Genomic DNA, 25,149 nt, shown 5'->3' with positions numbered 1-25,149 from the left:
CGTGGCAAAACTTTTTTACGCAACCATTTCAATTCTCAAAACTGGGTACATTTTCTTGTTAGGAGTGAGTAATCTTTACTAATCTATGCTACTTGTCATACTATTCTGTCGCCTATGAATATTTGCAACACTAGAGGAATCACCAATACATCGCCAGATAATGACTCTTGTTCTTGAAAAGCCCCATGTCATAGCGCTCCGGGAATGCCTCAAGAGGAAGAAAGAAAGGAGGAAAGTTCATTCTACATCCATAGATTAGTAAAGATTACTCACTCCTAACAAGAAAATGTACCCAGTTTTGAGAATTGAAATAGTTGGATAAAAAAGTTTTGCCACGTCTCCGTGCTAAAATGTCCCTAAAATATTTGAAATAATTATTTATTTATTACGTAACGCAGTATTAGTTATTTATTCGTAAATTTTCTCTAAATATGTTTTTATTTGTCAAAAATTCAAAATAGAACTTACTAATAAGCCGTTTGTGGCTTCATTCAATTTCAAGGCGGCGAAGTATCTTTACTAATCTATGTCTACATCTTGCACGTTCGTGGCCAAAAAAGTTTTATGTACTTCAATATTTTTTTAAATTGTAAGCTAGTATTAAATATTATTTATCTGTGCTATTACAGTTAGAACACAGATTAAAAAGACCTTGATCGTTATTATATAACGAACCACAATAGGTACACGTGGTGGTCCTTAACTTTACTAACCACAGAATAAATACATGTAGATATTAAAAATATACATGTAGATATTATAAACTAAAGAAAATAAACAGATTAACTGTTTTTTTTAAGAAAACGAACATGTAATCGTGTATGCCATGTAACACCATGGACATCTGTAATCAACCCCAGATAGGATTAGATATTAGTACCAGAGGCCGGGCACAGATGCGCCGCTAGCCCTGAGGACTAAGCTGGAACGCCTCGGAAAAGTATGTCTCCCTTACCACACTTCAAACAGAACACAGCAGCTAACACTGGTGTTGTTAGGCAGAAATAGGTGTGGCGGTGGTGCCGCCTGAGTCGAAGCACAAAGGATCCTTTTTTTTTTTCAACCTTCAAAACCTTCAAACCTTCAAACCTTCAAAAGGTACCCGACTCCATGGGAGTGACGCCGGGTTATGTGGGATTTTTACCGCACTAAAACCCCCCCGGTGGCCGTCCTCAGCGTTTGGTGGAGAACTCCGGGATCTCCAACGGAACACAACCGGAGTCCTCCTAACATTTTACGCTCCTCTCACATCCCCTGGCGATTACAGCGATATGCGACCACACAAACCGCTGTCCTTCCCGGGGTCGCTTACAGCTCCCACTCTTGCCGCCCGCAACCCTGGAAGCCCCTTTTAGTCGCCTCTTATGACCGGCAGGGGATACCGTAGCCCTATTCTGGTCCCGGTACTACAGGGACAAGCACAAAGGATCCTACCACTTACTAGTTGTGGCAGTGGTACATCCCCGATAGAACCATACCAACTGTACCTACCAAATAGGATCCACCACTGCTTGGATTTGAATCCTGAATTAAGTAGAAGCCAAATTCCATACAACTAGTCCATCATTACACCTTTTTGCGTCGGAGGATAAATATTTACGTTGGAAGCTCCTTAATTACATAAGTCATTTGTACTAAGCGCATTCCACTATGAAATAGGGACGTTTACGTCATCGCCACAGACTAAAAAAACAAGATAACGTTGCGCGCGTCTTAACATTGCATAAAAGTAAAAAATGCACTACTGCTAAATTAAAATCAATTTTTTTTTCAAAGAAGAATTTATATGCAATTATTTTTATTAGTTAATAATATACCACCACTTCGCTAAGTGTTTCGTTAAGGAGGCAAAACTCCATAACACAAAAAAAATCAAATGCAATGTCAGCTTACGCTAAGGTATAAATATTTCTGCAAAATTTAGTATAAATTTATTATGTCACAATATTTGTTTAAAGGCTCAGTCTTTATTTTTTAGTCTGATGTCACCATCTGCTAACCCAAGCTATGAACTCCAACGCCGATATTATTATACAGATCCTACACAGAATTTGGTAAAGAATAATTCATCGTTAAGCCTAGTCTATAATTTTGGTCTGAGGTGACCGCCTAAGCTGCGACCTCCCACGCGACCTCAGGCACGTAAGGATGGGAAACGGATGGCATTTGGACCCATCGCGTGTTTCTACCATAGCATAAGAGAAATAGTAAGATATTTATAGTGTTCCTTGCCATGGAACAAATATATTTTTGGTTTATGTCTACAGTAGCCAGATAGTTTAAAAGTTATTTTTTATTATAAGAAGGTGGTAGAACCCTTTATGGTTCGACTCCGGCGGCACCACCGCCACACCTATTTCTGCCTAATAACAGCGGTGTTAGGCGCTGATATATTCGGTTTTGAAGGATGTTGTAAGGGAGACAGACTTTTCCGAGGCGTTCCAGCTTAGTCGTCACGGGTAGCGGCGCATCTGTGGTCGACCTCAGGTAGGAATACCTATATAATCCTATCTGGGGTTGATTACCGATGTCCATGAGCGGCAGGAGCCACTTACCATCAGGTGGACTGCTTGCTCGTCTGCTACTCCTATATTATAAAAAAAGTCATTCAAGAAATAAGACGAATATTGATAATTCTTCCCTTTACCTCCAAAACTACTGAGACTAGAAATTTGGCAAAATAATTATTTACTTAAATCATCATCATCATCATCAGTATTGTCCCACTGCTGGGCACGTAAGTCCTTCTCAGAATGAGAAGGATTAGACCATAGTACACCGCGCTGGCCAAGTGCGTATTGGTAGACTTCGCATACCTTTGATATTTTTTTTATAAATCTCTCAGGTATGCAGGTTCCCTCACGATGTTTTCCTTCACCGTTTAAGCAAGTGATAATTAATTTTTAATACGCACATAATTTTTGAAAATCAGAGGTGCGTGGGATTTGAACCTCAGACCCCTCGATCGAGAAACCGAGTTTCTTAAACACTAGCCTATCACTGCTTTATTTACTCAAATATTACAGAAAAGCCTAAATGAAGTCTTAAAAGAAAACGAATATTTTCCCATACATTACGTTTGTGTTTTTCTTTTACTGTCCGGAACCCTGTTCACGCGAGTCGACTAGCTACTTGCCTGGTTTTTTTTAAATTACAACAATACAATTATTTAGAACTAACATTAACATTTTTTCTTACCAGTTATTTTACCGGAATACTATTCGAACTATAAATGGCTCTTATAAATATACATTAGAAAAATACATCTTAAGACTGTATTTTTTGAAATTTACTACAAAATCTAAAATATTATCCCGCCGATTGTTTTGAACTGTGGACGTGACCGACTTCATAAACAGGTTGTTTTCGAAGGTTAGGTCTGTTTTGGTCCGGTATGCGGTTAGAATGCATAACTGTAATTGTTATACTAACAAATACTTTGTTTATTAATATTTACTTAAATAGGTATTACAGTCGTTTTGTGTAAGTATTAACTCTATTTTACTTGACTAAGGAGGGTAATGTTTTTCGAGCGTATGTGTGTATATCTCATTCTTTGAATTCCTACAGCCCAAACGGATGACGGAGTTTTTAATATTATTAATAAGGTGTCGTTGGATTCGTCTAATTTGTGAGAATGATAATATACGAGTACGCTACATAATTGAGTATAATTTTCATTTTTATTATAACTGCCTTCGTTTTAGAAATTACGATTGCATTAATACAAAGTTTTTCACCCTTTATTTAACCCAAATTTTAATAAAGTTCCAACTTGATTTTAACTTTGCTTTATTAAAAAATACAATGATAATTATTTCTAGTCTCTTATTTAAATAATGAAATTTCTACACATATCATTACACAAATAATGTTGCATTTAAAATATAATAACATCGTTTATTATTTAAAAAATCATTATAGCAAGCATTTTAAATAATTCATCAAGTCATAAATGACAAAATAATTTATAAACGCCTGACATAAACTGTATAGTAATTCACGTCAAGTGATTTGCTATAAGGTTTTATACAGGCGCTTGCCTTAGTACTTTCAGTAGAATGGAAAGGTGACCGCTTCAACCAAGTGCTGCGTATTAGTAGACTTCACATTCCTTTGAGATTTATTGAAGATCTTTGAGGTATTCAGATTTCTTCCCGCTTTTTTCTTTTGTCTTTAATTAAAGCATTTGATAATTAATTTCTAATTTAACTTTAAATAATAGTCATACCTTCCTTCCACAATCTCCTTGCCAAGGGGAAAGGGTCTTTTTATTCTTGACGAGATTTTTTCGCCAATTTCTTTAAGTAGGTGCAAATTCTATTTAAACTCATACACTAAGTACAGTCATACTTCATTGGACTCCTCCGCCCCCTTCCTCCCTCCTCAATAAAGTTAGAGCTTCACCCATAGTTACAAATATGTATAGGCGGTAGTGATCACTTACCATCAGATGGACTGCACGCTTGTTGGCTTCTTTAATTTCTAAATCGCGTCTATCAGTTAGATATTAAGCAATGTTCCTTTACATTAATCAGTGCAGATAATACGGCGTCAAGCTGTAATCTTACCGTTTGTGCTACTAACGAAGTAATGTAATAGACTGTTAATATTTAATAGTGCTTCATTGGTATACGAGTGATGTTGGATTTTGACGATTTTTGGTAGGTGGTCTGGCCCTATGAGTAGCACTTCATTGGTATGCGAGAGTCGTAAGTTTTGAATCATTGGTGGTATCTATCCCAAAATTTTGAGGAAATATACATTCTTCCTGTACGCTGCCTGAAATTGGCTGACTGTAAATACACCAAATTATCCACCCAAGTTGACCACTTTATACCCACCTCATGCCTACGCTGTACCAAAGGTTTATTCTATACTTAGGGCAGGATGGTACACTACCACAACTATTCCTTGACCATATAAAAATATTTCCTTGATTCATTCCCTTAAAACCGCTATTTTTTCGTAGTCTGGTTTTACTTATTTTATATTAGGACGCAAATAATTGTATAGTACACATTTTTTTACTAATTCAGACAAGTGCAGCATAAAACAATATCAGTACATACTAGACTTTCCATAAGATCTATTCACCTAACGTAACGCCAAAAAATCCCCTAAATTAGGCGTCTATTCCATTATTTTATGATGGTAATTACTTACAATACCTAACAATGTTAATAAGCGCAATTATCTATCAAATCATAGGATGCAGTAATATAACGGATTGGGAATATCGCTGTATCCACATGATTGTTACACCATTGCTTGCTACGCATCGGTGCTCTGTGCTGTGTTGCCAGTGGAATATTGTATTTACCCCGTCGATATGTTATTACTGATATAATCGTATATATTTTTGTAAAAAGTTACAATTATAAATGGTCCCCTTTGTTGTCAGACTTCTGCGGCACCACCGTCACATGAATTTTAGTTAAGTTAAGCGTTGCTGTGTTGAAAATGAAGTTGCTGAGTACTGGTTTCAAGGATGGCAATTGGCAAGCAAACGAGCGTACAGTCCACTCGGTCAGATCAGACAAGTAACTAACTCTAGTAGAAATAGGTTTGGCGGTAGGACTTCAGCGCTAAACCATAATGACTCTGCCATTTTTGAAATATTATGGTTATATTTTTATTTATTTGTTTGAGTTTGATAGGTTTTTCAATCTTCAGGTTTCGTTATACATCCCCTATGTACATTTCCTTATCATAAGTTTCAGATGAGCACGGCAAAATTTAGCACTGTTATAGGGCAGAAAGGAATGTGAAGTTGCTGACACAGCAAGTTCTGCCTCTTTCAAAGGTACAGTGTAAGACAGGCAACACTGGGTGCAGTGGTCAGCTTCCGCGTTTACTGATCGGAGGTAGCGTGCAGCTTAAGGCGATGTCTTTCTATATTTTACGCTATATTATGATAAGAGTATATTATTGTGTTAGCAATTATATACTGCAGCTATAGCATAATCTCCTTAGGTGGTGTCGTATTTATTGCAATACGGTTGTAGTATCAGAAGAAATATGGTAACTGACTTGTAATTCCCTTAGACTGTCCATCATTCAATCAATTCTTACTTAAAATACTTCACTTGAAGAACTTTCTCTGAATAACTTATCAAATCATCGGAGAACGCAACGCAGTACCGATTTCCACAGAAAATGTCACACAGGAAGACTCCTATCTCCCCCAGGGCAGAGCCCGATCCGGGCATCGCGCTCGGAGGACTCCGGTTGTGTTCCGTCGGAGATCCCGGAGTTCTGCAACAAGCGCTGAGGACGGCCACCTCGGGGCTTAGTGCAGTAAAAATCCTACATAACCCGGCGTCGTTCCCACGTCGTCGGGTACCTTTTGAAGGTTTCCCCCTCGAAAAGAAAAAAAAGGAAGACTTCTTATCTAATGGATTTGTTTCTGATAATATCTATGAGCAGGATTGGCAATATGAATTCAGTTTTAATTAGACAGTTTTCTATAAAATAATGCACATAAGTAACACACTAGCCTTAACAAAAACAGTATTTTCTCAAACCGCCCGCGCTGCCCGGCGAAGCGCGGGCCACTGCGCACGCATTCTGCCGCGACCGCCGCGCCAAGCGCACGCGTTCCAAATTCAAACGCATCTCATCAACTGTCAAAACGAACTTTTTATTTTTTTTTTGTAATCCGAACGCGAACGTAACTAACCGTATACAGCCAAGTGCAGTGAAAAGTTTTGTTGAGTGATGAAAATGGACACGATTTTTTTTTAACCGAAAAGTGACAGTGTCTTAGGAATGCGAGACGTCCAATCGATCGAGGTGAATATTGGTTTTGTTAGCACATCGTACGTTGAATGCACTTTTACTGCAATGCTAGCTGTATATAGGTTAACGACTAGTTAATTGTATTTATTTATTATATTTGCTGTCTTCGCACAAATACTGCATGTTTTTCCTTTATTTTTAATTTATAACATGCCTACAGACCTACATAGCTTTTTATACCTATTTTATGCTCGTTTAACATTATATGTTTTTACAATATTTTATTATTTAATATTCAGTGTATTTTTTGTGATAGCATTTAAGTGAATATTTTTATTTTTATATGCTTTCAGGATATTTATAATTATTTTAGGCTACCTATATAATATGTTTAATTGCAATATATACCTACATAGGCACATAAAAAAACCTTTCTTCTCTGAATTTATAATACACACAACTTTAAAAAAACCTATTTCATAAGTTAAAGTAACTTAAAGAAACGTTACAGATCTTATACGATCTTCCTCCTACTCGTAATTTTTACAATTAAATCATTTTTCAAAAATAAATACTTAAATATCCGTGTGTTACTTGTATGAAAAAATCCATCATTCAGACAATGATAATTATATCGTTAATCTTTTATAAGCACGCATGTTTCGTGCACGCATCTCGGCTAGATTTAATAATAAGCATCATGATATTTCTCTAAACTATATCATCTGAGGAAGCAATATCGTCAGCATCTGTCATCTACCTATGTCTTTAGCAATCAACGAATAATATATTTTTCAAAGCAATATCGTTTAAGCAATATGGTGCCCGCTTTTATTTACATATACTTAATTTGTTCACGTTTAATATTATAATTTTATCGATGTATTTTTTATTCATTTAATTTAATCTATTTATTTATTCATTTAATTAATTAGAACAGTATTTTTCCCTTTTACCCTATAAAAATATTAAACTACTTAATTATAAAAAATAACATTAATAAAATACAAAATAAACTTAAAAGTAAAAATAAAATATGTATACACTAATCTTCAAATCATATTATATACTTCTTAGATATACTTATGATAAATATTAGGTATTTATTTAGTAAATATGCAAAATATTGCAAAATCACTCCTCTTTGGAGATGATAAAAATTACACACACTTACCTACATTAGATTGAAAATAATTAATAGTTAATTTAAAAAAAACTACATTACATAAATAAATTCTACTTGTACATAAAATTATAATATTTAAGTACTTTCTTAATAAATTACTGCTTATTCTTTCTTTTAACAAGCGTCTAAAATATTATTGTAACATCACAAAAAATGGCAGTAAATTTATGCATAAATTCCGACTGTTATCCGTCGACTTGACCATTTTTGGCGCTGAGTGAATGACTTGAAAGACAGTTCAAAGAAAATATTCGCAACAAAAAGTATTTATAATAAAAATTAGTCATTCCACTCCGTGGGCACTAGAGCCACATGTATTTCTACATAGCAATATATTCTATTTTAAGGAAGATACAAGACATTTCAACTCAGAGATAACAACTATTGTGGCCGACTCTAGTGAGGACGTTAATATTATCTGGGATTGATTATAGATGTCCGGCGGCTTACTATCAGATTTCAAGTTTATTTGTCATATCTTTATTATAAAGATGTTCCAGCTTGAATAGTAAATCGTGCAAGAGCTGACCAATTGTCGTGACCGTGTCGTTAAGTCGTGTGTCCTCGTTATGTTGACCCCCAAATTCGAACGCCTTAGGTCCCCTATGTATGTCCCTGTAGTTCCGGGACCAGATTATGGCTACGGTATCCCCTGTCTGTCGTTAGAGGCGACTAAAAGAGGGCGACAAGAGTGGGAGCTCGAACTGCCCGGCCAGCGACCCTGGGACGGCGGCATGTGTGGCTGCATGCCGTTGTACACACCAGGGAATGTGGCGAGCTTATGCTCACCTGGGAGGAGCCCGATGGGGCAACGCGCTTAAAGGACTCCGGTTGCTTTCCCTGGAGATCCCGGAGTCCTCAATGCAATGCCGAGGATGGCCACCGGGGGGGTTTTAGTGCGGTAAGAATCCCACATAACCACATGTCGCTCCCTCGGCATAGGGTACCTTTTGAAGGATTACCCCACGTAAACAAAAAAAAAGGTCCCCTATGTAGACTCTATGGACGGACCGCCCTATGGGCTTCCTCTATACATCCGTTTGCATACGTCGAGAAAAATTGGAATCGATGACTTTCGGACATACATAAAAAAGCAGTGATAGCCTAGTGGTTAAGAAACTCGGCCTCTTAATCGAGGGGTCTGAGGTTCAAAACCCAGGACACTTACATGCTTCTTAGAAGAGGTTTTAAGCCGTATAGAGTTTAGTTATAAATTGACCGATATTGTTAATTATTCTAGAAATCTGAAAAACAAAGAAATATTTAGAAGAAAGTACGGATTTCCTATCTACAAAGTAATTATTATTTTTCCTCACATTCGCTTATGAATACTTAATTTATAACAACACTAGCTGACCCGGCAAACGTTGTGTTGGCAAAATAAAAAAATGTTAAAGGTGAACAACCCTTATCACTTAGGGGTATGAAAAATAGATAGTAGTCGATTTTCAGACCTACTCAATATGCATATAAAATTTGGTGAAAATCGGTAAAACCGTTTCGGAGGAGTACGGTAACTAACATTGTGACATGAGAATTTTATATACAAGATAATCTTATCTACCTATTAATAATCTGTAACAAACTGTCAAAACATCAAAGATTTCATATGACGAAGTTTTTGCAATTTCTAATTAACATTTAATTATGCAAACAAATTACTGAGATACATATCAAATACGTTATGATCTGAGACACGGCGAAAGTAACGAATAAAATACGAAGCGAGAGCTGATGAAAGTACGGCGTATACTTCATCTTTCATCTTAATGTTACTATAAGTTTTCTACCTTATAACGTTAAGCGATTCTATTCAGAAGTCGGGCCGTCTTGAGGTGGTAGAACCCTTTGTGGTTCGAATCCGGCGGCACCACCGCCACACCTATTTCTGCCTCATAACAGCAGTTAAGCGCTGCTGTGTTCCGGTTTGAAGGGTGTGGTAAGGGAGACATACTTTTCCGAGGCGTTCCAGCTTAGTCCTCAGGTAGCGGCGCATCTGTGGCCGACCTCAGGTAGGAATATCTAATCCTATTTACGGCTACAGATGTCCATGGGCAGCAGTAGTCCCTTACCATCAGGTGGACTGCATGCTCGTTTGCTACTCCTATATTATAAAAAGTCACACCCTTAGTTTTGCTCTTAAACGACAGTTAATTCTGAACATTAACCGAGATTGCAACCCGGATCGTTTGACCCATTGCGAGTGCAAAAACAAGCGATCAATTTTATGGTCAGCAATAAAATAGCGAATGACCTACAGGGAACGACTGACGGATATGTTACACATAAACCTGCTTATTTAAAACATAACGTGGCTTGATAGCCTAGTGGTTAAGAAACTCGGCCTCTCGATCGAGGGGTCCGAGGTTCAAATCTCAGGCGCACCTCTGGTTTTTCAAAGTTATGTGCGTATTAGAAATTAATTATCACTTGCTAAACGATGAAGGAAAACATCGTGCGGAAACCTACATATCTGAGAGATTTAAAAATCTCGAAAGGTATGTGAAGCCTACCAATACGCACTTGGCCAGCGCGGTGGACTATGGCGTAATCCTTCTCATTCTGAGAGGAGACCCGTGCCCAGCAGTGGGACAGTAATGGGTTGATGATGATGATGATTTAAAACATCTACCACCCATCAGTCTTTTGAAGTTCACTCCAAGATACAGGTATAGTCTGCGCCAAACTTCTAGTCCGCTGAAGTTGTTTCGAGCAGGTGTAGTCATACAATTTGCTAAGACGACGCGATTCATTTCTATATTCAGAGCGGACTAGCAGTTTTACGCGGACTATACTTAAATTATTATAAAAACAAAAAAAACAACTGCTTAAAAAATCAGACTATGTTACTCCCACTATTTTTTTGTCTTTTTACTCAAAACTTACATCTAACATTATAGGCCAACCTAATGCGCTAGTGTAGTGAAATTAATTAAAATATTGATAATTATATTAAATATTAATTGTTAATTAAAAAAAATTACATCCAAAATTCAAATTAGTCAAAAGATTTAAACATCAAATATATATAAATTGTTTAATTTATAAACAATAGTGCAAGAACCAAATACAACAATTTAATTTAACAATTCAACATCGTATGCATAGATTAGTAAAGATTACTCACTCCTAACAAGAAAATGTACCCAGTTTTGAGAATTGAAATAGTTGCGTAAAAAAGTTTTGCCACGTCTCCGTGCTAAAATGTCCCTAAAATATTTGAAATAATTATTTCTTATATAAATTGCGCAGTATTAGTTATTTATTCGTAAATTTTCTCTAAAAATGTTTTTATTTGTCAAGAATTCAAAAAAGAACTTACTAATAAGCCGTTTGTGGCTTCATTCAATTTCATGGCGGTGAAGTATCTTTACTAATCTATGATCGTATGTTAAAATTCGTCGAGCCGTTTGGGCTGTAGGGGTGCTAAAAGCTCGTAAAACATTACTCTCCGTAAGTCGGGTAAAAAAGTTTTAGCAAAGTTACCGTTTTGCACAAGCCTGCCTCCCAATAAAACCACCATACCCGTCTAACACGCACTGAGTCCGGGTTTCAATCCCCGGTGAGACGTGAATGACGAATTTATATTTCTGTTTTCGGTTTTTGTGTATTCATTTGTGTGTCCATGGTACCCACGTCACATTAAACCGGAGTAAGGGACTATATATTTAAAAAGCGTTATTTGCCCACGTCACAGTAAATCCTAGTATCCTAATCCTATTAATAGAAAAAGCGTTCTATTTATTTCTATTTTTATTTGTATTATTTGCATAATATCAATAACTAAAACAATACTAACAAAAGTTATAATCCGTTTGTCTATCTGTTTCCTTGTCTCTACAAGTCTTTAACTGCTGCGCCGAATTGCATGAAACTTTACAGGAAGTAGCACTATTTTCTTCCTTATTATGTCTTTACATATAATATCTATGTAATAAATCTTATCTTAACTTTAATATAATATATAATAAAACTTCCGGTGCAAGTTATTATTTTAATGGTTGTTTTATACAAATTATTTTATTACTCAAATCTTAATTTGGATTCTAGCTTATGTAAGATAAAATTCTAATAGAAAAACATAAGTATAAAGTGCAAAGTGAACACAAGTGTTTTAAGACTCAAGTGTTTGTGATGTAAGTGTTCAGATTATGATGAAAATGGCGTCTGTTATGATGGTAAGCACTTTTGGATTTGCATTTTGGTTTTGAAAGTATAAACACTTCAAGAGTAACGAATTCAAATTCTCTGAGTGGCAGACAGAATATGGACATTTATTGAACTCTCAGCCTGGGATCGAACCTGGGACTGATACGATGCACCGTGATGACTGATGAAATTGCAACAATAACATTATGAGTATACATACTTTGTAAATAATAGACGAATCTCTAATTTTTACTAAATTACTAAAGGTAAAATGCAAAGAGGTCCAAAAAAGGAATGCCTTTGGAATGAATTGGAAAACGAAAAATTGCATTGAAATAAACTGTTTCTAGGGCTCCGTACCCAAAGGGTAATAACGGAACCCTATTACTAAGCCTTCCAATAAATACTAAAAATAAAAAGCTTGAATCAAATAAAATAAATAGGAATCGTCATATAAGGAATGGTTATTTTTCGACAATTTTCGCTTTTTTATTGAACCGTAATAGGCAGACATTTAAAATTTTCACAATGTATTTGTTCCAATGGCTGCTGTAATAAAAAATACTAAAAATATAAATTGGTAGTACGGGACCTGATATGCGTATTCGACTTGCACTTGGCCAATTTCAAATAAAAATAACAGTAAAAGAATTTCATTACAAGAAATAAGAAATCTCGTGGCAAGATAAGTGTAGTGTTCGCCAGAAATACGTATTGAAACACCTCCAATTGGGTCTAAATATAGACCAGGCACCCTGCGGTGAAGATAATGACTTAATTAAAACTTTAAAAAGGCACTTGATGCAAAAAGCCAACGAAATTGGCTGAAACTTGCGGTTTATAGGGACAGAAGAAAAGGTAGATTTAACAATTCTATCAACTTGCAAAATAGGTATAGGTAGATAGGTATTAATAACGCATACATAATAATCATAGCAATGTTTAGAGCTGCTGTGTTCCGCTTCGAAGGGGGACATATTTACCCGAAGTGTTCCAACTCAGTTCTCAGAAGTACAACATTTAATAGAAAAGAATGGATATATGTAATCAACCCTAGATAGGATTAGATAGTCCTACTTGAGATTGGCCACAGATGCGCCGCTACCCCTGACGACTAAGTTGGAACGCCTCGGAAAAGTATGTGTCCCTTACCACACCCTTCAAACCAGAACACAGCAGCGTTTAACACTGCTGTAATGAGGCAGAAATAGGAGAGTCGTAATAGATAGTGGAGATTACGTAAATAGTTTTATTCTTACATAACGAAGATGTGTTTAAAGAGCTCCAGGGTAAAGTGTGGTAGGTGTCGCGTGTCCTGCGGTTTCGTTTCCTGTCCGTACGTACCACCCCTCAGACGTTGAACCGGGACTCGGGAGGGATGGAGAGGACATTGCGTCTAGATTTTTTAATAATTCAAGAGTTGGGACTGCACTGATATACTTAGTTTATGTTTTTTTGACCCAGGAGACATCTTTAAAACTGGAGATTGTATGTACCACACTTACTGACGTTGTTAATTCTCAATCTTTCCAATGTCTACTATTTAAAGATGTGACAATTATATGAAGTAATTGTTAAAAATCGATCTCTGGTAAACAAAAGATTGGATTAGATTATTAATAACTAATAATTGACGTTAAAGTATAGCCGTTATCGTTTATAAGTAAATTCATTATTATTAATAAATAAATCAGTAAATATATTTGAATTTAGATGACAGTGTTTTTAAATTATATGACAGAAAATGTGGTTTAAATGAGTTCTGGTTTGAGGGGTAAAGAACACTAATACAAGGTGTACACTTTTTTCTCATGTGTGCCAATGCATTTACATAACATGATTATTTAATACGAGCTTTTGCCCGCGGCTTCGCTCGCGTTACGAAGTAATATTTTCATCCCCCATTTTATCCCCTTGGGGGTAGAAATTATCAAAATCCTTTGTTAGCGGATGCCTACGTCATAACATCTACCTGCATGCCAAATTTCAGATCCGTCCAGTGGTTTGGGCTGTGCGTTGATAGATCACTATGTCAGTGTTGAAGGTGGTAGAACCCTTTGTGGTTCGACTCCGGCGGCACCACCGCCACACCTATTTCTACCTAATAACAGCAGTGTTAAGCGCTGCTGTGTTCCGGTTTGAAGGGTGTGGTAAGGGAGACAGACTTTTCCGAGGCGTTCCAGCTCAGTCCTCAGGGGTAGCGGCGCATCTGTGGCCGACTTCAGGTAGGAATATCTAATCCTATCTGGGGTTGATTACAGATGTCCATGGGCGGCAGTAGCCACTTACCATCAGGTGGACTGCATGCTCGTCTGCTACTCTTATATTATATAAAAAAAAAAAAAAAAAAAAAAAAAAAAAAAAAAAAAAAAAAAAAAAAAAAAGTCAGTCACCTTTGAGTTATATATATTTAGATTTATTGACATTTAAATCGGCAGTGGCCAAAAGTGTCGATTACATTTTTTATCTTGGCATCGATTTCATTTACCTTTCCATGCTATCTCATTTGCTGCTCTATTACATAAAAACTTTTGGATATAATACGAAATTATTATTCATATTACACGTAAGCTTGGAAGCATAATTTATCACAATGTGTAATACCAAATATCGTGTTTTTTTCGCAGTTTCTTAAAAATTGCAAATCAAATTACGAAAGTATGTTTCTTAATTGTCAATTTGGTTATATTTCCCCATCCTGAAAGCTGTGTATTTTAATGGATGAATATTTAGCACTTATGTCAGCAATGATCAGTTTCAAAACTTAATTATTCATGACAGTTTGTTGTGATCAAAAGGTTTGTGCAATTGGTAAATTGCAGATTAGCTGCGATACTTTTTGAATCCCACTGCTGGGTATCTCTTCATGTGGTTGATTCATCCACCACACGCCTCCAATGCGGATTATGATGCAAGAAAAATAAATAATTATTTGTATTACAACTAAAGTTCGAACCGCGTGGCGGAGCGGTCACAATGCCGCTCTGACGCGCAAAGGGTCCCGGGTTTAATCCCCGGCCATACTGATATCTAAATTACCTATGAAATTGAGATTTTTGTTTGTAGGTCCGGTGGTTATGTATGTATGTGTTTGTACGGCACTCGCGACATAGGGAATCCTAGTATGGGCTGTGAAAGTGTCTTTATTATCACTCATTATCAACCCTATACTGTCCCATTGCTGGGCACAAGTCACCTCTCAGAATGATTAGGTCCACCGTGCTAGCCAAGTGCGAATTGATCACATACCTTTGAAAACTTTTTTTAAGATTTCTCAGGTATGCAGGCAGAGGCCTAGAATTTGAACCCCTCGATCAAAAGGCAGAATTTCTTAACCACTACGCTTACTTACTGCTATAATCATTGGGTATCAAAGAAGTTTAAGAACTTTATATCAGACGATGATTAGTATATATATTTGTATTGTTCGACTCCACAGTTTTCCGCTAAGGTCGTCGACACGTTGCATAAGCGATCGGCCAGCCAGTTCAATACGTGTAGACCTGTAGACTATCAATAATGTTATTCCGAGCTAGCTTCTCAACCCGGCTCTTAATATATTCTTATAGCGTAAGTATAGGACGAGTCGCAGTCTTGGAGGCCTATAGGAAATTTCTAAGCTATGATTTTTAGTTTATTGCAGAGGTTGGCTTTTCAAGCATATGTATGTATGTATGTCACATTTTTTGGCCCTACAGCCTAAACGGCTTGACTGATTTTAAAATAATACTAGCTGACCCAGCAAACGTTGTGTTGCCATATAAATAAAAAAATGTTAAGGGTGAACAACCCTTATCACTTAGGGGTATGAAAAATAGATAATACCTGATTCTCAGACCTATTGAATATGCATATAAAATTTGGTGAAAATCGGTAAAGCCGTCTCGGAGGAGTACGGTAACTAACATTGTGACACGAGAATTTTATATATAAGATAAGTAATAATTAAAACGAGCTCTATAATTTAAAAGTATTATACATAAATCTAATAACATCCGTTCGTCATTCCATTCGATTAAATATTTATTGCTTTGCTCCAAATTTTATTCAAAATGGCCATCAATTCTGACGAATAGCCACAGGTTATCAGAGTTATGTAATTTATGATTGATGTTTTAAATAACAAATTATTTTGTGGTTTTATAACAACTTCCAATTATAATTACAATATATTCATTTGCTTTCAATAAAATGATCGACGATGCATATTCATTATAATAAATAATTATATTTTGAAAACTAAAAACCACGCTAAAATCGGATAAGGAAAATTGTTAATCCTGATTCCTGACGATCCTGATGAGGAGAATGGGATAAAATTATTAAAATCGTGTATTGTCATCGGTTTTTGATAATTCTTCAAAATTTTAAATTAATCGGACCGTTCAAGGTGGGTAAAAATCGAGTTCAAAGATTCCGTTACATACATACAGGTCAAGCTAATAAAAGCGTGTTAAAATTGGTGGAAACATACATTTTGCAAATTTCGTTTTCAACACAAAAAATCATCAAAAGCTACGAAACAAAATTGAAATTTTAGAAATTTTTAAGTGAAATAATTTTGAATTTTTTTGTATCTATTTTTTTTGTCGTTCGGCCTGATAACAATTAGAATATTGATAACATAGATACTATAAATTAACATCGACACATATTATTGTATAATATTTAAATTGTATAATATTCCTGCACAAAAAATATTTAGCATAAAAAAGTTGGTCCTTCGAGCCGTATGACCTCTTAAACCAAGCTAATCTACATACTAGTCATAACATCTACATACAGACAGTAATCACATAAATTTACAAGGTAATGTTAGGTTAGAACTTAATTACGATTAAATGACCCGAATCTAGCCTTGCCCCTTCCGGTGGTTTGCGAAAGATGCAAGTATTAGAAGGGCGATTTTGAACTCCGTATAGGTGGATATAACTCTGTTTACGTAAACATTAACTGAAAAATATTTACAATTATAATTAAACTTACAGAAAATTAAAAGAAATAAATTAAACTATAAATATAAAACAACTTATTTACAAAATTTACATATATACAAAAATGAAAAACAAAAATATAAAAACAAAAACACTACCATAAAAAATTGTCACCATCACTGTCTTTGAGCAAGGTTCCCAAGACGCTGGCAGCATTTCCTCTCTGAATTTACATTTATGTTATATATACAACACATATGTTACATACAATAGAAATGTCATAGTGGTATAATCTTTTATGTTGGGAGATTAGGATTCATATTTTTTTCGATTGCGAATTAGAAAATTACAAGTATAGCCCGCGCCAAACTGCTAGTCCGCTCTGAAGGTGTTGCTAGCAGGTGTAGTCATACAATTTGCTATCGCGACGCGATTCATTTCTATATTCAGAGCGGACTAGCAGTTTTACGCGGACTATACCGACATGTATTTTCTAAAATAAAGGTCTCAAAAGTGCATGAAGTCGAATGCATTTAATCAGCGTAAAATATGGCCTAAATTCTTGGCTTCGCATTATGTGATGGCCGTGTCCATTAGTAGAATAATAAAGATATAATTATGTTCTTTTATTTAATGAAAAGGATTAACTTAGGAAATTGATATTTTGATTACAGATGCCCAGGAACGCCTATAATATACGTCGAAATGAATATATTACAAGTACATATTTGTTATATTTCCACATTTTATAATAACAAAATATCGAATATCTTGGATAGTCTCCTAAATATGTACAAAGAAATACTTAATGATAATTTATGACGAAATCCCGTTATATATCTCGTGAATACGTGCTTAAAGCACATGTCATATTACTTGCGATTTAACAAAACTATGATTTTATTAATAGCTTACATAGATAAGTAAAGATTACTCACTCCTAACAAGAAAATGTACCCAGTTTTGACAATTGAAATAGTTGCGTAAAAAAGTTTTGCCACGTCTCCGTGTTAAAATGTCCCTAAAATATTTGAAATAATTATTTATTTATTATGTAAATTACGCAGTATTAGCTATTTATTCGTAAATTTTCTCTTAAAATGTTTTTATTTGTCAAGAATTCAAAAAAAGAACTTACTAATAAGCCGTTTGTGGCTTCATTCAATTTTAAGGCGGCGAAGTATCTTTACTAATCTATGATAGCTTAATAAAATTTGTTAGTTGACGAGTTAGATAATTAGATGTGTGATAAAGACGATAAGACAAAGAGGACCACAAAAAGGTCTAAAACAAGCTAAAACAGTGTATTTTCTAGAAATGCTACCAACAAATTGCAGTCATCAAACTGAGATTGTTTTTTTTTATTTAATTAAAACTTACATTCTGCACGTTCATAATAAATAATAAAAAAGCCAATTTTTATACTATTTCATATAAATATTTAATGGTGCCTAATTTAGACATTTGTGTTTTAATTTTTCGCGTAATTTCTCCTTTATTACAATATATTTTAAAAGTAAAATGTATTGAAAAAGATTTAATGACTCCTACACCTAGAATTATTGCTATAGCTTGTGTGCGATTACATATTTCATCGCTTATCGCCCATCGCTGTCAATACAGCAACCAGTCAGTTTCCGGTGGGCATTGAGCAACGGATTTGGTACAGTTATCAAATACAAGCACTGCTCTGCTGACCTGGTTGCAAGGTGACTTGTAAAGTCGAAATACTCACTTTGGTTTCCGAAAATGACGTCATAGTTAAGTTGGTCTATTGCTTTGCCTGTCAAATATTGATATTTTGAAGGTGGTAGAACCCTTTGTGGTTCGACTCCGGCGCCACCACCGCCACACCTATTTCTACCTAATAACAGCAGTGTTAGGCGCTGCTGTGTTCCGGTTTGAAGGGTGTGGTAAGGGAGACAGAAATTCCCGAGGCGTTCCAACTTAGTCCTCAGGGGTAGCGGCGCTTGTGTGGCCGACCTCAGGTAGGAATATCTAATCCTATCTGGGGTTGATTACAGATGTCCATGGGCGGCAGTAGCCACTTACCATCAGGTGGCCTGCATGCTCGTCTGCTACTCTTATATTATAAAAAAAAAGATATTCGACATTTTCTGCGTACTAAAATTCAATCTGTCATACATTAATTAATGCCCGATATTAATAATCAATCTATCGAATATTTTGCCACACATTGACATTTGACAATTACTTTATACTAGACAGTGTAAATTTGAACTTGCCAACTTAATTCTCAGGGGTAAAAACTCAAAGGTAACTGTGACTGAGCTAAGGTATAACTTTAATCTCATCTTGTTGTCACCACAAACAGACATACATTTACGTAGATATACATATATCCGCTGTTTTCTACAAAGATGAGTTTTACGGCCATTCTGACACACTTCCGAGAGCAAATAGTGGGTTTGTAGGTAGATGCATATCTTTACTTAAAAGTGCAAAAGTTTATGTTCACAACATGTGTAGTATCCATAGAGGTTATAATAATAAATAAACGCTTTCTACACTCACAGCCCCACACTAGGCTTCCCTGTGTCGTGGGTGCCATGGACACACAGACAGATACACAAACACCCAGACCCAGGAACAGAAATCTAAATTCATCATTTAGATATCTGTCTGGCCGGGGATCGAACCCGGGACCCTTTGCGCGTCAGACCGGTATGGTGACCGCTCCGCCATGCGGGTCGACAGAGGTTAAATATATACGGCATGTAATATTTTATTTTACGATTTTTTCATTGAATCAAAAATCATAAATTGATAGAGATAATTTGTGCAAGTCCTCTTATTATGTAAATTTGCAAGTTCCAAGGATTTTTTATATTGTCGGTTTTGGCCAAAAGTAAGATAAAAATCGCTTATTTCTAATAACAGTAGTGTTAAGCGCTCCTGCGTACTGATTTGAAGGGTGTGGTAGGAAAAACTTTTCCGAGGCGTTCCAGCTTAGTCCTCTTGGGTCGCGACGCAATTGTGTCTGACCTCAGGTAGGAATGTAACCTTATCTGAAATTGATTACAGATGTCCAAGGGCAGTAGCAACTTACCATCAGGTGGACTGCATGCTCGTCTGCTACTCCTATGTTATAAAACTAGCTGACCCGGTAAACTTTGTACCGCCTCAAAATCTATTTATCAAATATATTTCATATAAAATATAGCCTATATTACTCGTGGATAATGTAGCTTTCGAATGGTGAAAGAATTTTTAAATCGGGCCAGTAGTTTTTGAGCCTATTCATTACAATCAAACAAACAAAGTTTTCCTCTTTATAATATTAGTATAGAAAAATTCGTTTCGGTTTCAACTAAAAAAACAGTTTTAATCGGTCACTAGTTTATTGTTCTAGAAAGCGATACATCACTATTTCTGCAAGATTCAGTCTCATTATAGTTGTGACATATTTGCAAGTTTTTGCGATGTTGCCATTATACAACATATTGCGTATTACGTAAGAATTGGAACACTTGTAAATATTTAAATCAGTTCATTTCATTTTTACGACGCTTTTATATCTTTGATTGATTTTTAAAACACTTCCTTAGTGTTTTCGCCGTTTTATGTAAACAACAACATGTTTGGCACTTGGATAATGTGGTGCTATTAGATTGGTTGGCAATCTACTATTGTCTCTATGCTGAGTACGGGTCTCCTCTCACTGCGATAAGACTTGAGGCCAAAGTCTACCACGTTGGCCAAGTGCGAATTAAACGCTTTAAATGCTTTCTACACTCACAGCCCCACATTAGAATTTCGTGTCGTGGATGCCATGGACACACACATAGACAAATACCTAAACACACAGACCCAGAAACAGAAATCTCAATTCATCATTTAGATATCTGTCTGGCCGGGGATCGAACCCAGGACCCTTTGCGCGTCAGACCGGTATGGTGGCCGCTCCGCGACGCGTGTCGTCGAATTGGTAGACCTCACATACTTTTGAGAACATTTTTTATTAAATTTCCCACGTATGCAGGTTTCCTCACGATCTTTACCTTCATCTTCATACCTTTTTTTTGTTTTTTTAGCAAGTGTTAATAAATTTCTAATACGCACATGACTTTAAAAAACCAGATGCTTGCCTGGGGTTTGAACCTCGGACCTCTCATAGTTTCAACCACTGTCTACTGCTGCTTTATTTCATTACGAAATACATATTCATGCATTACAATTTAATGATACTAAAACTTAAAAACGACTTTATTGTAGATCTATTTGTTTTGCTCATTGCTGGTTTCAAAATAGTACATTACAATACGAGGACGAAAAATTTTTTTCTGACAAGTGTGAGTTTGCAGGCCGAGCCGCAGGCGAGGACTGCAATCACACGAGTCAGAAAAACATTTTTCGCCCGCGTGTTGTATAAAATTTTATATTACGGGGTCGGAAATGGGGGTTTTGCGCACGCGAAGCGTGCGTAAAACGTCCATTTACGCACGCCGTGATATAAAAGTTTTTTTACTCACAGCACAGACTAAAACTCCTTGTGTCAAAGCCGAATACACAAACACTCATATCAGAACAGATATCCAATTGGGATGGCGATCTCAGATCGATTAATCGAAGAATTGATCTTTTGAGCCAAAAGAAAAATTTTAATCGATCTCCAGTAATAGATCGATTTAAGAATCGATCTTTTTCGGAAAGTATCGCCATCCCTAAGTCATCATTCAGATGTCTGTCTGGTCGGGGATCTAACCCGGAACCCTTTGAGCGTCAGACCGGTATGGCGACCTCTCCGCTCAGATCGTTTAAAGTTTGGAAACCGTTGACAAACCAAACTTTCCTCTCATAATAATGATGAATACATACCATAATTATGCGATTTTATCGTCGTAATAGTACTTTTAATGAAGAACATTCCATACCTGCAGGCAACGCCCGGGGGCAAACTTTCTCTAGTTTTTGTTAGGCTCACGCCAATGGAGGTTTTTTGTCAATTCTATACTTATTTTAGTGATGATGCAGATATATTGTTTTTTCTTTAGATCGACGTAGGGATCATGATAAAACATGGAAGTAATATTCGATCTGTAGTTTAAGAAAAGATATTGTAATTAACAATTTGGAAATGGCCCCGTAGTTTTTGACAAAATAGATACATTTTATTTGATTTCATTTAGATAAACTGGTAATCTCGTAATAGATTAAATTATTTGTTCACTTTTGTTTAATTCCGTCTGAAATATAATACTAGATATATAAAAGTGCAAAAACAACTAAGAGATGGTACATAAACACTACAGTTAGATTGAGAAGGTATGGTTCGCGCCAAACTGGTAGTCCGCTCTGAAATCGTTGCGAGCAGGTGTATTCGTACAATTTGCTATGGCGACGCGTTTTATTTCTGTATTCAGAACGGACTGGCAGTTTTACGCGGACGATATCACCGCCGCATTTATTTCTAGCGTGAAATACATGCAAGTACAATTTTCGATGGAAAGTTCGACACCCTTGCCGTCTGACTTACGTATAAAACCATCTTCGTCCTCAGGAACGCATTGAAGGCATTGAAAGTGGTAGAACCATTTGTGGTTCGAAAAGCGAACCACCGCCACGCCACACCAATATCTGCTTAATAACAGCAGTGTTGCGCTGCCGTATTCTGGTTTGAAGGGTGTGGTCAAAGAGTAGGTTACATTACCATTAGGGTACAGCATGGTCGTTCTACTTCAATCTTAGTAATACAGATCTAGGAGTAGTCTTAGTACTGCTACTAGACCAAAGCATGCAATAGGCACACCGAAGTATAAACGATAGTACAAAGTTACGCTCTGTTAACCACGCCGGAATTCGGTCGCGGAAAAAGATGTGATCACTCTCGATTTGGGTGCTTATTGCTGTTTATAATATAGAAGTAACAGACGAGCATGCAGACACTCGATTGTAAGTGGCTACTGCTATTAACATCTGTAATCAACCCCAGATTAGATTAATACCTGACGTAACAGTACGTTAAGAAACGCGGCTTCTTAGTCGAGGAGTCCGAGGTTCAAAGCCCACAACGAGGCACGCAACGCTGATTTTTTAAAGTTATGTGCGTATTAGAAGTTAATTATCACTTGCTTAAAACGGTGAAGGAAAACATCGCATACTATAGGAATATGATATATATAGGAATCCAGCATACTTGAAAATTCTTAAAAAAAAAGTTGTCACAGTTATGTGAATAGCACTAACTAGCACTTGCCCAGTGCGGTGGACTATGGCTTAATCCTTCTCATGCTGAGAGGAGACCTGTGCCCAGCAGTGGGACAGTAATGGGTTGATGATGATGACTACCTGACGTCGGACACATGCGCCGTTGCCCCTGAAGACTAAGGAACGCCTCGAAAAAGTACCTATGTCTTCCTTACCACACCCTTCAAACCAGAACACAAGCACTTAACACTGCTGTTATGAGGCAGAAATAGGTGTAGCGGTGCTATGCTGTAATTATTGTCTTAATAGCCTATTTGAAACGACTATAAAGTATTTAATTGGACAACTAATGCTTTACTCAACTAACGCTTATATCGTAACTGAGTTAAGCAATGTTGGCAGTGCAATGTTTGTCTAGTGAATATAATTTGATGTGTGCTTCCGTGCTTCTATTGAAATGTTAAGTCGTCGGTCTTAATTCGTAGTATTTGATAGCAGTGGTCTTTGTAAAGAGGGTTTTTGGAAGGAGCCCTTTGTGGTTCAACTCCGGCGGCACCACCGCCACATCTATTTCTGTTTCATTTGAAGCGTGTGGTAAGGGAGACATACTTCTCCGAGGCGTTCAAGCCTAGTCCTCAGGGGTAGCGGCGCATCTGTGGCCGACCTCAGGTAGGAATATCTAATCCTATCTGGGGTTGAATAAAGATGTCAATATGGATTAATTATAATTAATCCATAACTTTTCGCCCCAAATTGCATTTAGGCAATATGGTGGATAAGGCAGTAGGTACTAACCCGTATTAGGAGGTAGTGGAGTGTATTCTAGACCTACCCCTACAATGGGAAGAGACCCATGCCCAGCTATGAAATAACTAAGCACAAGACAATTAATATACTAGAGAAAATGGAAAAATACGATGTCAAATCCTTGCTCGACTGTAAAATTACACTACCTTAGCTATATGTCCTCACTTTAACTATTTTTCAGTAGCTATTAACCATAAACTATTTTTGAGTAATTACCCGTTAATAGACATCAATTAGTTCTTTCCTTAACAACCTAAAAATTACCTCCTTAAATTCCTTGCCTAAAAATTAAAAATCGTTACATTGCACGGAAAAATATTTCCGCCATTAGGATAATAATCAAGTAGGTATTACGTTTGAACAAAATGATGGTTCAATTGCAACACCTCATCAACAGAGAAAGTGTTTGTTTGTCGTGATTTGACAATTTTTTTCTAAATTACTGTCTTATGCATAGATTAGTAAAGATACTTCGCCGCCTTGAAATTGAATGAAGCCACAAACGGTTTATTACTACTAAGTTCTTTTTTTGAATTTTTGACAAATAAAAACATTTTTAGAGAAAATTTACGAATAAATAACTAATACTGCGTAATTTACATAATAAATAAATAATTATTTCAATTATTTTAGGGACATTTTAGCACGGAGACGTGGGTATATGGGTACGTATATGGGTTGAACTATGTATAATGAAATATAAGTAATATTAAATCTTTTAATATACCAAAAACAAGTTCAAAAATATTTATTTCTCTTACCAATAAAAGCCTAAATACCTGAATCAAAACAAAACACCTCGCTTCTAGCCTTTTTCATTATACAAAATTACCTTGTTAAATGAAGAACAGATAAACATAAAAATTCGCCACAGCCGCCAAATAAATTGGCGGAAGTTCCCACAGATGAAAAATATATGAAATACTTTGTGCTCACATTTTCCGGTTCTCTGTGAGAACTGTGATATTGAACTTTAAGACAATTTTATGATGATGGTTAAATTTTATATGTTAAAAATGTTAACAAACATTAAAATTCATATAACATACAAAATGAAGGTAGAGTGACTGAAGATGCACTACAGATCTGTGATAAAGATAAAGAAATGAATGAAGATTTTGTTTTAAGAAATGCATCTTAATTTATTGCTGATAATATAATCAA

The 25,149-nt window shown here is 36.1% G+C and overlaps 1 protein-coding gene across 3 annotated transcripts in view; it reads left to right on the top strand.

Annotated features, from left to right (window-relative positions):
- The window catches only part of Rhp (GTP-Rho-binding protein rhophilin), a 104,366-nt gene that overhangs the window by 32,189 nt on the left and 47,028 nt on the right, over positions 1-25,149 (top strand). The window contains exons 1-2 of one of the 3 annotated variants that reach the window (XM_073092089.1): positions 6,583-6,795; positions 11,978-12,105. The exons of 1 other annotated variant lie outside the window; for it this stretch is intronic. In XM_073092089.1, the coding sequence (XP_072948190.1) occupies positions 12,079-12,105 (27 nt within the window). In that variant the 5' untranslated portion in view covers positions 6,583-6,795; positions 11,978-12,078. Of the gene's footprint in view, positions 1-6,582; positions 6,796-11,977; positions 12,106-25,149 lie in introns of those variants that run through there. One more of the 3 variants, XM_073092090.1, reaches the window with a different exon arrangement.

The sequence above is a fragment of the Epargyreus clarus genome, unplaced genomic scaffold (assembly GCF_041222505.1).
Source record: "Epargyreus clarus isolate Ecla_fem2 unplaced genomic scaffold, WU_Ecla_fem_2.2 ptg000035l, whole genome shotgun sequence".
NCBI classification, from domain to species: Eukaryota; Metazoa; Arthropoda; class Insecta; order Lepidoptera; family Hesperiidae; genus Epargyreus; species Epargyreus clarus.
This window is presented reverse-complemented; position numbering and strand designations above follow the sequence as displayed.